The sequence below is a fragment of the Dendroctonus ponderosae genome, unplaced genomic scaffold (genome assembly GCF_020466585.1).
Source record: "Dendroctonus ponderosae isolate FM_Combo_2020 unplaced genomic scaffold, Dpon_F_20191213v2 Dpon_F_20191213_1, whole genome shotgun sequence".
NCBI classification, from domain to species: domain Eukaryota; kingdom Metazoa; phylum Arthropoda; class Insecta; order Coleoptera; family Curculionidae; genus Dendroctonus; species Dendroctonus ponderosae.
Window position 1 is genome coordinate 56,571,907 of NW_026017110.1, and position 15,519 is coordinate 56,587,425.

Below are 15,519 nucleotides of genomic sequence, written 5' to 3' on the forward strand. Positions count from 1 at the left end.
TGACACAAATTTCCGAGAAAGGCAAAACTTCCAATAAATGTTTGAAATAAGCAAAATAGGCCAAAAAAAGCAATTTGCCTTTAATCCGAGCTTTAGTGATAATGATACATGTATATGAATGAACTGGTTTCACATTGAAACGTAGGCTAAGTACTGAAGTAATTGTAGTAAAATATTTTTATCTTTTATTGACGCGGAGTACCAATGAATAACCCTTTTATGCTTGTGTTATTGATATATGTATATATACATATATGGCTGTTGTTGTTTTATCTTTAGACTAAGCAAATGAAGTCATAAAATTAATGGTTTTCAAGACGTGAAACCTGTCCAACATCAGAGGCGATGCTCTTTTAGTTAAGTTGATGCTGGTGTGAGTCGGGGCTTAACAGTGCTAGTAGTAATGGTGTCTCATTATAACAAGTGCGCTACAGAAGTATTGTAATATAAAAATATTACTTTTTTATATCACAATTCCTATATTTTATACATTTTTAATTAACTATATCATTGAAAACCGTATTGAACTATCTATAAAACTCATATAGTTTTCAATGATTTATTTGGATTTCCATCCAGGAACTGCTCTAAAAAGTTTGATGCGATAAGCTCTAAAATACATTTTCTTCTTTGTTAAGACGATTCGAGTCTGATAGAGAACGTCTGGGGGAAATGGAAAAATACCTTATCACATACGTCAATCAGCATAGTTTTCATTCTCTTTGACCTACTGTATATTTTCAAAATTTATTTACTGTATTTCAACAAAATCAAAATATATTTTACATTTGGTGCAAAAAATAGTTACTGGAAAATATCTTCAATTTTTTGTACCTTGTATATCTGCATATAGGAACAAATGGAGCGTCGTTTTTATATAAGAATTGAATTCGTCGCGTTGCTTGTTTTTACTTAGATATTCTCAAATTTACGGTTTTTGCCATTATCCACCCATTATAAATGACCTTACAACAGATCTTCTTTAAGTTATGTCCCATTTTTTCAGTTATTTTCAGTTTTCTGTTGAGAAATTAATTTATGCACATAAATCTGAGTTTTGGTGCATTTTATGGGAAAACTACTTTGGTACATTTGGGACAACACATGTACCAAACATGTGTTGTCCCAAATGAATCACCTTTTTCCAATTTTCTGTTCAAAGATTAGTTTTTACAAATGCAGTCTGCAAGGAGGAAAGAAGAGCTGGAGCACTTTAAACATTGTTTGCCACACCAGTAAGCCCCGCTTCGATACCAGCACTTCAGATAATGTATTAGGGCGTAGCTTTTATGTATCTAATTAACCCCTGGGTGATTACGAATAGTCGAATTCCACCAGTAGCGTCTTTATGGACATTCACGTATTTTTAAGGTCTAAATTTAGGGTCATCGGATCATAGGAAATACGTTCCGACTTTTGTGAGGTTTTTAGGTTCGAATATTCGATATTTTTGCTGATGAGTTATTAGGTGATATTTGGGATTACAATTAACTGGTTAACATCAGAACATCGCATTTGATAATGATTTCCGCTAATGCAAGCGAAACGTCCGGTTGTGAAAATCCATAGTTTTTAGAAAAATCTTATTTTAGGAACGAAATTATGTCTATTTGGGAAAAATGCAAATAATTACCAGGCTGCCATTCAATTTAAGGTTTATTAGTGTGTTTAGGCGATTTAGACATAAGACGTAAAACTTTGCGAATCTACCGGCGGGAGGTTTTCAAACGAATACGATATATTCATTTTTCAATTTAATGTTTTTTTTTAACGCATATGCAATGAGTTCGTTGTAATAAATGTGTTATTTGATCATGTAAATTAAATAAGATATTTTTGAATTCTAACCATAGGATTGTTTGGATTGTTTAAAAAGAGTGAGTATAAGCTTGCTTTTTTACTTCTCTATGTTCAATGTGTTTTCAACCTCAACTTTCTGATCTTAATGGAATATGTATATATACCCCTCCCCACGTAAATATATCTGCTTACATGAAACTATATAAAGAGTTCTATTTATTTTAACTTGCTATTTATAATTAAGTGTCTTGCTATGTAATGCTGTGCCGTTGAATCCACCGGATATTAACAAATTGCTAATGACTTATTTCGATTGAGTGTTTAATTTATATTCCAAATTAATTTCATGTTCAAATATAAGATTAACTTTGGTTTTCTATCTTTGCATTGTGGTCAAAGTAGAAATATCTCGTAATTGGGGGCATATCAATATCTGCCTGGTTGTTTGTTATATTCCACAAAATTACACGTAGTGAATGATAATTAAGAATTATTTATGGATGGTCTTGCATGTTCTGTAATTATTGCATCTATTTATTTTTTTATTCTATAAAAGAAGCGAAAAGCTCAGCTAGGTTTAGCTATAACACATTCCCTCTAGTGCTTTTAACATTCGTTGTTAAATTAATTGAGATAAGTAATTGAACAATCTGCTTGCTTAGAATTCTAGAAGCGACCACTGATCTCTAATAAATCATACTGATTGATTGAATGATTACTAATTTGATAAATGTTGTCTGTCATATGTATAACTTCATAATTAACTTTGTCTGATGTAATTCCCTACAGGAAATAGTCTAACGGGAAGTGATAAATCGATGGGCAATGCCGCCGCGTTTTTTATGAGAAACAATTATATCAGAAGAGGACAAGTTAATCAGGAGCATTTTGATCTGTTGGAATATCCATTTTTAACAATGACCAAGTTTCCGCCAAGATTTATAATTCAAATCGGTGAGAAACGTTTTCACTCTTAACTCTGGGGTACATTCTACAAATATTTCAATATTTTTAGGCGGATCAATAAGCGCTCGATCTGTTAAATTACTGGAAAGAATTTTAAATGTCGATGAACCAGAATCCAGAGATATATGGTGGTCCGAAATACGAATGGAAATTCGCTCACATGCAAGAAGTCTTAACTGTAATGCAGTTTTGGGTTACACAGAGCTAACTACCATATGGTATCGTTAATTTATAGTATATATAAAAATGCTTTAACTAAGTTCCCTTTCAATAATTTTTAAATAATATACTAACGCAAAAGCAACTAAGATTAGTTAAAATGTTGCCTTTAACACACCACGAGATGTGTACAAGTGCTAAACATTGTTTGGTCTGCATTAAAGCCCCGGACGCTCTATACGATCTAAAAAGCGCTTTTTATTGCCGAAGAGAGGCAGAAGGTAGACGAGGCCTTTTGTTGGAGAGACAGAAAAATTTTAAATATAATTTAATCAATTTTGAAAGTGACGCTCCAATTACTGTTTAGGAACTCTAATTGGAAGTGCCGGTTGGATAGTTACTTCTTATTTCGTTTTGATCTAATTAGTTAAGAATAAAAGAGAGTTTAGTGATTTGCAGCCTTTGTCTTTCTACAGGCATTGATGGGTTTGCCTTGTTTTCTTCGGCTATTCTCAGTTTAGGTATTTCATTAAAAACAACGTTGTTTTGCTTCGATACTTAATAACTAATTAAAAAAATTGGAAAAAATTGCTACTCAAAGTTGAAGCCAGATACGGACCTGCCCTTGCTTTGCTTATAAAGAGAAAAATGCACCCGATTCCACAAAAAAACTTGCTTTCGAATAGGAGTTTTCCTGAATTTTTGGAAGTCGATGGAAAATTTGGAATCGCTTTCAGACTTTACAGAAATTTTCAAAACATCGCCACTCAAGATCGAAGCCAGATTCAGACCTGTCGTTGCTTTCGTTACAAAGAGACAAATTCATCCGATTCCATAAAATACCTGCATTTAAATCGGGGTCTTTCTGAATTTTTGGGATTCGATGGAAACTTTGTTTTCGCTTTCAGATTTCCCAAAGAGAAAATTTAAAAAATTGCCAATAAACATTGAAGCCAGCTTTTTATGTGCTCTTATCGGCAAATTGATTTATATTGCTCTAGTTCTTTTTGCAAGAAAACATTTTCTAACACCATCATTTACTGAGCGTTGGTTGCACCACTCTGGTTAAAGCAAGCGGAGGAAGAAGGAGCAAAAGGAAATTTTAATGCCTTCTTATTTCAATATCAAAAGTGAACTTTAGTTGATTAAAAAATATAACTGTAATAAATTGAGAAGAGAAGCAGGGTTACACAAACAAATAACACATAAAATGTATGCCTCAATTTTCTGATGTACATTCGCTCTTTTTAGTGACGACGTATGTGTGCTGAGCGCATGTGGCACTGCTGCTGTTATAGATTTCAACAGCTCAGCTGGAGATGAGGATAACTTTTCAAGTGTCCAACTGATCCATAAAAATGTGGAGCGTGACAAACAAGAGGTATAGTTTATTATTTTTATAATAATGGCTACAATTTCCTAAAAAATAGACTTATAAACCTAGATTAAAACAATATTAATAAATATAAAAATGAATCTTTTATTTGGTGCCTAAACTAAGTTATTTCGATGATTTGGTAAATCCAAAAAGCTGAATCTGAAATATTTGATTGAAATATCCATGCTACAAGAAGTATGAATTCAACAATTAAAGCGCTTTTTAAAAATATTTTCTCATCGTTGGTGGTTATCAATGTTTTTTTTATTCGTTTCCTTCCTGATGTAAAAGTTTATGTGTGGTACTCGTGGAAAATAAGCAGCTGAAATCAAATATGTCTTTCGTTAGTTTCGTAAGTTTTTGTGGTTTTTTTACTTTTATCAATCAAACTATTGGATATGCAGTACTTCGCTGCGCTTATACGTATACTTTGCATTTCCTTAATGTTGCGAAATATTCGAATGCGTTTACTTATATAAAAAACAGAAAATACGTAATTTATTGGCACCGGTAAAATTAAAGGTAGAATATTCCTAAAAAATTTAAACTTAAAAAAATCATTGTTTCCATTTCAAATATAAAAATACATTTTACAGCTATGTTTGTTTTGTATGATGTTCTTATCTTATTATATATACGAGAGTTTCATTACAAAAGCGAGCTTTTTAGATATTTGAATTAGTTTATATGTTTTGTACCGCGGATATTTCGGTTAAATTAATAAGTAAATATGATCTTTAAGGCATTAATATTAAACCTATGCCTATGAAAACGAAGGCAGATACGAAAAAACTACAAGAGATAAAAAAAGTCTTCAATTGGACAACAAATTCAAAACTTTGTTCAGTCGAAGTCAGTGGCGCACCACAAAAAGTCGACTTGTTTTGAGGTCCTCTACACGTCCCTGCTCTATGTCCATAAGGTTGTGAATCACCCTGTATATATATAAATTTATTTTTAGAATGGACAAAGCCGACCTATACAGGACAGTCCTCATCATAAAACATATTCAGCACATTTTTGCGCAGTCACCCATTTGCCTTACGATGAAAAAACCGTACCAGTAAAAGCGAAAGTCACCAAATGTCCAATGTGTCTGTAAGTAACAATTCAGCATGCTTTTTTAGGTACAGTAACTCAAAACATGTATTTTAATTTCAGTAAGGCGAAAGTACCAGAAGTTATAATAGCAACAATTGAACCGCCTGAGTCACTCCCAACTATTGGCAAAGGTTGTTTTATAGAATCTCATGTTTCACGGCCTTTAAAGGACCTTCGGGGAGAAGCTATAGCTAAAGAAATATCTGATGGTTTGCCGTTCTTAGAATACGAACTTCACCGTTTGTTGGTCAATAAATTGAAAATAAAAGGAATGAATGCTATATTTAGTCTTAAAATTCGAATTACTGTCGGAGAAAAACTATTAGTTGGAGTAGCTACCGGCACGGCAGTCTATTTATCTTGTTTGCCAACTCCAGATTTACCAGTATTAGTAACTGGCAAAGATTCAGATGGGAAAGTGGTAGCTGACCTACAAGAAATGCTGAGCCAAACGGTCAAAAAAAATAAGGAAATTTACCAAATTAAGGTAAATACATAAAAGATAAATAATTGCTGTAGCAATAGGCCACATTAATGTTGTTTCAGAGCGACAATCAAGCACAAAGCACTTTATCAGATGAAGATTCGGACACAGAACAGACTCCTTTAGATATATCTTGCGGGAACAAAGACTGTTGCATCTTGGAGGTAAGAAACTTGTTGAAAAGTACTGAATATATTGCACGGGTGCAATTTTTCAGATGGACGACCCAGAAGATGCCGAAGTTCTGAGACTGTTGATACAAGAGAAAATTCCGGACGGAATTCACGTCGTCAGTACAGAATCTGTTCCTGGCCTTGAAGACTTGGAAATAGTAAAAAACCTTCAAATGTTTACGCAAATTTACAGAGCAAAACTACTGCCGCCATATGACCTACAGAAGCACTTTGTGAGACTTTTGCAAAGCATATACTTTAAGTTACGCAGGATGGTTCCATGCGCTCTGTGTGATTTGCAATTTAGGATTGACATTCCGGAACCCGATGAAATTCAGCTGTGTGTTATTGGTAAATAGTGTTTTTACTTTATTCTTTTACATTTTTACTCTATTACTAACTGGATCGTTCAACATAATTTATTGCATCCGTATTAGTTAAGTTCAAGAAAAAAAATCGATATTTAAGATTTCGTGTAAACGGTAGACTAACTGGCACTTTTTCGGTGCAGCAAAAGTCAAATCAAGGACGCATTTTTTGAACATTGAAAATTTTTCCTGAACAAAGTTGTCCAAAAAGTTGTTAATATTTGGATGTGATGCAGCAAATTTGGTGGAATGGATAGAAAAGTGAGATCGGTTTTGAACGTTAGTTTGGCTTTGGGAAAATTATTCAGCACGCATCGATACACGGGGGAGCGTTTTTTGGGTATCCACGAGCAATAACAATTCCGCCGCTAATGCGAGCTCTGGATTTGAAAGAAAATATTGGCGCGATCTACAGCAATGTCCAAAACTTCAATTAATTGAGCAGTTGGCTCTTAAATTTCAGCAAATAGGTTATAAATATGCAGACGTGAGATCGCCCGTGCGTCAGGAACCCAGTTGATGCACTCGAAGGCGCGCTGCTCGCTTTAATTTGTCCAGAACATTGTCTCACATTCTCCACAAATGTTTGAGTTTCTGATTTAATAAAAGACGGCTTTAGTCGTGATTGCTATCTCCTAATTATGCAACTTTTAATATCAAATAAATAAAATACTCGCAAAGCCACCACTTCCTACTTACGCCAATCATTAATCAAATTATTGCGTTAAGGTAGGGACTATTATCTTTTATTAAGTCCCAATAACTCGACAATGAATACACATGTCTAAAGCTGCGTGATAATGTGGTGGCGCTAAATCTTAGTTAGACAATTTACTAAAAAATATTTCATACAATTAAATTTGATAATGAAACCTTGACGCGTTGGAAGATGCGAGGCGAAGTAGCGAATACAACTCAAGTTAATTTCGTATGTATACCATCGTCAAAATCAGATAAAATTAAATTTATTAAATTTGAGTAAACGAAATATCGAAGTATTCGAACGTTTGAATAAAACTAAAAAATGTATTTTTGGGATCTCTCCCTCTCGTTAGTCAAAACCAAAAAAGCCTCAGGACCAAATTGACTGAAATTTGCAATTTTAGATCCGATTCTGATATACTACAATTATATAGAACACTTGATTTTGGTTACATACACTATACATTTTAGGTCTTCCATAAGCACGGAATTAAACTTGAAATAAATAACCATTGCATATTGATCCAAAGAAACATATGTGTCTTCAAAAACATTTTCAGTTTTCTTACAAAAATTCCTGTTGAGAAACAAATTGGTTACAGCATACAATACGTAGACGTATTTTCAACAGCTAAAGTAGATTCAATCTTTTAAGGTTTCGCTATTCCTATCGTGACTTGTTATGAAGTGGAACTAATTTGAATCTGGGTCAAACTTGTTTGTTTCAAAAATTTCAAAGTTTTAAAAATACATTAGTGCTTGTACTTGTGAATATTTTTAGGTATGGCGTTGGGTTTGGGTAGGAAGACCCAGATAGTTAAATCTAAAATAGTGCCACCAAAACCAGGTAAGGAACCAAAACATTTAATGTATTGTTACTGACTGGGTTGCCATTACAGACGAAGATTTAATTTTTAAACTTGAGGATTGTCAGAATCAAGAAACTATACAAGCTCCTATCAGTAAATCCAATCAATCCAGCCAGAAGTATAGAAGTAATCGTTCGCCCTCTAAGTATAGGCCACAATCTGTGAAACAACGACATGTAATATATTTAGATATCAATTTGCCTACGAATATATGAAATTTATTTTCAAATTAATAGGTGCCTGGTATTGAACGACATGGAGTAGACATAACTCCCTTAAGCTATGTACCGGGAGGAAATATTGAGCAATATCTAGGAAATATAAATTTTTTCTTTATTCGTGAAACCACTTCTATAAGAGAGGTAAGAATGATAACCCACGCATGAGAACATTATTAACAATTTTCAATATTGCTTTCATTTTCAGGAAGGAGGTTTAAGTGGCTTTATCCACAGTTTCGTCACCGAAGTTCTAGCGATAGTGAGATCCCACGTTACAGCATTGGGAGGCAATGCATTAGTTGCTTTCTTTATGACCGAATGTGTACTTAATCACAATTTACATAAAAACCAGGTACGTATCTAACCATTACCATTTTGTATTATTGAAAAACCTTACAAATGAGCGTTTTGCAAGTTTTCTACTATTAAACTTCCTAGGAAACATTTTCGCATAGTTTTATCATTTTTGGATTAGTTGATGCATTATTAAAATTACTTATTAGTTAGGAAAACTGCAAAAATTCAGCTGGAAGAATTTACAAGTTCATAGCTTCCGTACAGCGGAAGCAACAAAGTTGGAAAAAGTTCGTTCTTTCGTTGTTTTTAATTATAATTAGTAAAATAAATCACCAATCCGTTACACAAAGTTATTTTGAGATGAACTGTCAGTCGACTTCGTCTAAATATTCAATACTCTCTCCTAATGTAAGATCCTTTCACGTGAAAAGAATTCATAATAATCTCCTATAGTGTTGGGATAACCAGTATGATGCCTTGCTTAAAGTTGAGAGTGCACTTGCCGGAAATTGGTTTATAAAAAGTGAAAAAGAATATTTCAAGAATGAATCACTCTGATTATGTTAAGGTGTGATACGAGGTATAAATTTCACAACGTCAGAATGAAGTGACGTTACTTATTTCTTAATATCAAAAGTGTTTGGAAATGTAGTTTATCTGAAGAATCATTCATTATTTAGATGAATCGGTATCAATCAATGTTAAATATTAAATGGCTAGAAAATTTCACCTCTGAATTCTCTGATTGATTACATTAAATTACATTTTTACTTTCAAGGAATTTAATCATAGAATGTTCTAGCTAGTGCTACAGCAACAAAGTGATTTTTAGTAAGAATTTTTAGGAAGAATAAAAAGGCGTATTTTTTTTATTAAAATACTCATCGTTTGAAAATTAATTATCTTTTCAAAGAAATACTAGACACGTCAGATACAAGATAGCATCTTCATTAAATTTTATGTAGGGTGCGTTTTTAATAAAGAATGCGATGCAATCATCTTAGCAAATGATTTGCCATTTTAATTAACATTTTCCTTTTACGCATGATTTGTCTGTCAGAAACGAAGCGAAATTAGGATGGGAACATGTTTTTGTGACATTTTTATTTAATTATAACATGTATTTTCCGCTTCATTCATAAACGCAATCAACATTTTAGTAGCTCTGTTTTTTATCTTCTACATTTAGAAAAATATCTAGGGACAATAAGCGTTTGGGGTAAATATATACTCATAATAACATTGAAAATATTTGTATTTTTAGGGACAATGTCTTATTAACGTCGGCGGTGATGTGGTGGCAGTGGCATATTTCAAAGACGAAGCATAATATTCGCAATTCGTTTTATTAATTAATACGTTAGTATCGCAGGTTAAGGCGAATTTAAATTATTGTTTACAATAGCAATAATGTCAAATTGTCTTCATACATGTGTACATTTACCCCAGATAAATTCGTTTTACATGATGTTCACACAGATTCGTTGTAGATACTTACCGTAGTACACATATTTTTACGACTACGAGAACCGCAAAGATCAGAATTCCGATCAAACAAAAATTTACCCAGCAAACGATTCGTATATTAACTTGTTAAAAAAAAGGTACACTTTATTTTATAATATGCTCATCGACTGAAGCAACACAACAGTCACTTTTCTATTTTGAAAGCAATAATTCCTAAACAGAAAATAGGATTAGTTTTGATTAGACTTTGATTTTATCTTGAGGAAGACGTGAAGTTGCGAATAGTAGACTTGACAAAAGTACCTTCATTTATCCATACTTCACGGCTCGGTTATAGATAGTCTAAATTGTTTTATTTTTGGAAATTTTTTTTGGGGTTGGGATTTAAACTTGTTCAATATAAAGCATTGCTGATCTGACCAATGTACGGCTATACCGGCTGTCTGATATTTAATGTATGGCTTTATTATCTTAATAAGTTAGAGTATTGCAAGTACAAGTAAAAATGCTCTCTGTCCATGAACTCATTGTAAAGTATATGTATGCGATATCATCTGGTCTAAGATTTTTTTAAACTATTTCTAAACCGGGCATATAAAATATCTAATGAATCCCGATGTCAAGGAATGTAGGCTTTCACGGACGGACGAATAGTAAAATATTGTGCATCCGGTTTTGCAACCCTACAAGACCGGAAAAACAATATTTCACTATTGAATCTGGCTAGTTTAGTGCCTAATATGCTCATTTATCACATGTTATATTTTGAATTATTATTATTAAGTCGCCCATCTCTGATCTGTTCGTTTCAGTTTTACAATTAATAGCATCTCAAGTCTTAAATAATAATAAAATAATGATATTTGATTTCTGATTTATAATCTGCGATTTCTTCAAGTTACATTCATTTTTCAAAAATTTAATATATTTTTTTAAATTCCGGTCCAATATGTTTTTACCGTAAAATTAAAGCCAATTATATATAGTATGGAGTATGGAATGTTGGATAGATTAATTATTGTCCGTGAATTTTTATTGATAGTTTATAATATAGTGAATATATTTTTATAATTAATCCTTATTAGTAAGTTAAGAACAATTGTGGTTTTGTGTTTAATAATATTTATTCCACATCCCTATTTTTTTAAATTTAGTTTCAACATTTTTTAGCTATTAGAGACCATAATAACAAAAAAGTATTCGACAGTGCTTCCAAGCAGAAACTCGGATCTGTATTAATTAATTGATTCTTTCACGGCTATTTTTATCTGTATTATAGTCAATAGGACTGTGTCCTAAATGCCTGCAAAGAAACATTTTCGCAATAAATATAAATGATAATCAGTATTTATTTCAGAAATTGGAAAATAACAAGAAATTTTTCAGAAAATACGGCATATGTGCCTTTGATAATTAGTACGCTATAAAGTACTTTGGTTTCTATTATAATTATTGCGTTTTGCAAAAAAGTATGTTTGCGATTTACGGTAAACTCAAGCTGTTGACTTAAATAAGTTTAAATTTCCCATTTTTTAGCCAACTCTTCAAAACTGTTAAAAGACCAATCTGACAATTGTTAAATCATGCGTGTGGAAACAACGGTTTGCCTATTGTCGTCCGGGTTGATTTTGTGTCATTAATTTGTCCAATGTACGTACTTAATTGTTCAATATTCATTACGCTTATTTGTTTATAACTTATTGAGCTTTCAGCCAACCAAACTATTATACTATTAATATACCCATCAGTCTAAATATAAGGTAAACTCTTTGCTCAACATACGCTAAGAAATTATTGTTATCGTGTCTTAAGATCGGCAATTTTTTAAATTATATTCCCTATAAAAGCAATAAATATTTAAATGAAAACATTGACGCATTAAATCGCTAACCACGCGTTCGTTAATTTTTGAAAGTATGTTTTCACATTAGTTAGCTTCGCTTTGATTATTTAGAAGCTGTAGTTTTACGCAATATGCGTTGAATTTTTATTTAATTTAAAAATACGTTTTTAGGTTTTGACGACATTTACTGCTTTTGTCGAATTTTAAGTGATTGATGAGAGTAAATCGATTTTAATAGAACAGAAAATGCAAGTTTTTCATAACACGAATAATACATTTTGGACTACTAACGGTAAATCAATGTGCCTGTAATGAGTAGTGCAAAAAAGAACGGCTAAAGCTTGTATTAGAGAGCGAAGCAAACACGTTGGTTTTAATAAACTATAATTTGGAGACAGTAATTACTATACTGGGTGTTTGGAAGACACGGAGAGCGGATCTATTCCAAATCGATTGTGACAAACTGTTCATAGGGTGAGGACAGTAAAAGTTCGAATATTTTTATTTTAATATTTCCTGATCGAGGTAAACTTGGTATTTTTCAAAAACCGTTTAGTGTTAAAACATTTTCGTTTACAATTACACATTTTTGGGATCTTGCAGAGTCTGAATTATGGTTATTATTGGTTTATAACAGATTGAGCCTTTTTTCGCAGGTTATCAAAACGCCAATTAGTTTTGAAGCGTGAGTAACAAATAGCTTAAAAGATTTTCGATCATTCTTCATGGTTTTATTTATATAAATTTTGATATGAAAAACTGCTCCTGAACAGTTGCATTTTATTGAAAAATTCAATTGGGAAATCGAGTCGTATCAGATAGATATTCGTAATATTAGAGAGCGGTGACTTCTAGGGCTCAACTTACGTTTTTAACTTTACAAATCATCCCGCATGTTTTCAAGATTTCATATTTTTTAACTTCTTGGTCCATTTGCGTTCCTTAGAAGTAAAATTCGAACTTAATATAAAATATTGGAAAATATGTCCAGCGATTTGCGGGGCCAACTTTACTTTATTTTCCGAACCGTTGCCGAGATGCAGCCTAAATTATATTTGTAAATTATTTATGAATGAAAGTGCTTTCTTCGAGGCCTAAGCGGACAAATTATTTTTTAAAATAAGAAAATTTTACTGCTTTCGGCCAGATTTGAATTTGCGACCTCCATGATGCTCTACCAACTAAGCTACAAAAGGCTTAGCGGGTAGAGCTTTTCAAAAAATTTTTTGTCCGCTTACGCCGCGAAAAATTCCCTTTCATTTAGAATTATCGGACACAAAAAACTCTTCATTTGTAATCTGAAATCTCAAAATAATTTTTTGAACTCGACACCAAATTTTTGCAATTTCAAATCGGTACTTTCTTTCACACAAAAACAGTGGTTTGCATTTTGAAAGAAAATCGAATCTGGTTTACAATCGTAGACACAAACCGCCACGCTGCGGCCTAAATCCAACGTATTTATTATGTTTCTAATACAGGTGTTAGGAGTTTTGCTTTACATTTGCATGTATGTAGCTGGTTTAATAGTCGGCCGCTTTCTTCGATCACAAATACGCTTCAAATTTATCTGACTTGAGTATAAAACTCTCGTTTCTGCCTCCAATGCTTTGCTTCGAAGACCGTAACATGTTATAGAGTTTTAGAGAATATAATTCTCTATAACTTCTTATTAATATTATAATTTAATGGTTATTGCTATTTATTTTTGTTTGCAAAAGCCTTACTTTATATCGCAGGTAAATATTGTCTGAGGAGATGGCAGTTGTTTTGTAATTGTTATCGAATGCTATACAACAAATCAAATCGTGTTATGGGAAAACTGTATTTGCTTATTTCTAACAATAGCTAACGGTTTGTCAAACTTGCCTTTTGAGCTTTGATGTATGTACATATATGTAATGGATACTTTTTACGAGTATTTTGTTACACAAATGATTTACTTTGGTTGTGAACGCGTATTAGATTATGAATTTGAGTTATTTTGTTTATCGAAACTGAATTTTCTTTGTACAATAAAATTGATATTGTTTTAGCATATCATTGGTCTTATTTTTCCTTTTCTCCTCCAAACAGTATAGAGTTACGCTGATCCATTCCTCGACAGGTATTGGATTTGATTAGTGAACCTACGCATTTGCGTAATACATATAATCTCAACACATGCCTCCGCTATAATGTGTACTTTTCCCGAAGTTCTAACAACACTGCGGGTTTAAACGAGCCCAAAAAAGTAACCGTTTCCTTTGATTTTGATAATTTAATGCTCAGATTGCTCGTTTTGTTTAGCATTTGCTAAATTATCGTCTCCACTAATTGAATTGATGCTGATGTCTTCCAATGTTTTTGTGATTATTAAGAAACATGTACTTACCTTTATATAAAAGCTGATTATTTGCCTTGTAAGAACTAGAAATTGTTTCAGATACAATATTTCCGATTAGTTCAAAAAAACGGTTTGTTTTTACGTTACAATATTATTTTCCTTCCCATGATTTTATTTTAATTAATGTTTCTACAAAAACCACGCTACATTAACTTTTCGGTAGTTTCTTCAGTTTGCGGGGTCATGTTGGTCCAATTACTCCCGTTTTAATAAAACGCCCTAAAAATCGGCACATCAGTGGTACAATTTAAGATAATAAATAGTTTGTGTGATGGTAAACACCAACGCGAATGACTCGCATATTATGAATATTATGCTGCATCAGGTTCTTCACTGTAAATAAAGAAGTAACTCTCTTAATACACGGGTCGGATTTGGTTCATTCGACATTGGTTTTAAAGCGAGTGATTTTGTCTAAAAATCGTATTTTGCAAAATTAAAATCGGTTGAGAAACTTGGAAGTCATAAGAGTTTGAAGGGCAAAAAGGCGATTTTTCAAGACAGATGTTATCAATGTTTGTTGGGAAAGCAACTAATAGTATGGCGAAATTTTCTGCATAACTCTGTTAATATCGGGTCGATTTGGAAATGTTGCAATTTGTTGAAAATCGTACGAAAATTGCAATCGGTTAAAAAACTTGAAAGTTATGATGATTTGAAAAGGTTGGGCAAGTTTGCAACAGTTTGGAAGGAAATCGGCTCTGAATATTGGCAAGCGTAAAACTCTCAAACTTGCACATACGTCCACTCTTTGCCCTGTAATTCGGTCAGTTATTATTTAAATTCAGAATTAAATTCATAATTTTAAAAAAGCACTTGAAACAGTTACCTGTTTTTTTCAGATCAAAATTCTAAAACATACGAAAATAAGTGCGCCATAATTTCAAAAAAGCCGTTATATAAAATTCGCCTCATAAAATCGACAAATCTGCACATGCGAGCAGCGTAAATGCTATCAAAAAAAAACTACAACCCTGGTTGCCATATATTTCTACAAAATTAAATGCTGTACGTAATCCAACAGCCAGCGAATATATCGGACAAATCCTGGCCGCTGAAATTTCCTAGCAAGAATCGTTTGGAAACAATAATTGGCAAAAACAAGCCAATATTTAAATAAGTAGTCCTGGATCACTTGCATCTTAAGGCGCTATCCGCTAAACAATCACAAAGCAATAAACAAGTTCCACTTTGAGTTTTTTTTTTTTTTCCAGTTTGAGAATCTTTTATGAACACCAAGTTTGTATCAAAATCATGTTTTATGTAATAATTTATATTTAATAATACATCTATAATAAAGGTTTT

General features: G+C 32.5%; 1 protein-coding gene across 2 annotated transcripts in view; it reads left to right on the forward strand.

The window, feature by feature from the left end:
* Positions 1-13,866, forward strand: part of LOC109537892 — a 27,371-nt gene extending 13,505 nt beyond the window's left edge. For both annotated transcript variants that reach the window (XM_019904819.2, XM_019904820.2), the window contains exons 7-18: positions 2,590-2,754; positions 2,816-2,984; positions 4,177-4,306; positions 5,265-5,401; positions 5,465-5,891; positions 5,951-6,052; positions 6,106-6,412; positions 7,913-7,978; positions 8,031-8,176; positions 8,237-8,362; positions 8,427-8,573; positions 9,783-13,866. In XM_019904819.2, the coding sequence (XP_019760378.2) occupies positions 2,590-2,754; positions 2,816-2,984; positions 4,177-4,306; positions 5,265-5,401; positions 5,465-5,891; positions 5,951-6,052; positions 6,106-6,412; positions 7,913-7,978; positions 8,031-8,176; positions 8,237-8,362; positions 8,427-8,573; positions 9,783-9,848 (1,988 nt within the window). In that variant the 3' untranslated portion in view covers positions 9,849-13,866. The remainder of the gene's footprint in view (positions 1-2,589; positions 2,755-2,815; positions 2,985-4,176; positions 4,307-5,264; positions 5,402-5,464; positions 5,892-5,950; positions 6,053-6,105; positions 6,413-7,912; positions 7,979-8,030; positions 8,177-8,236; positions 8,363-8,426; positions 8,574-9,782) is intronic.
* The last annotated feature ends 1,653 nt before the right edge of the window (positions 13,867-15,519 follow it).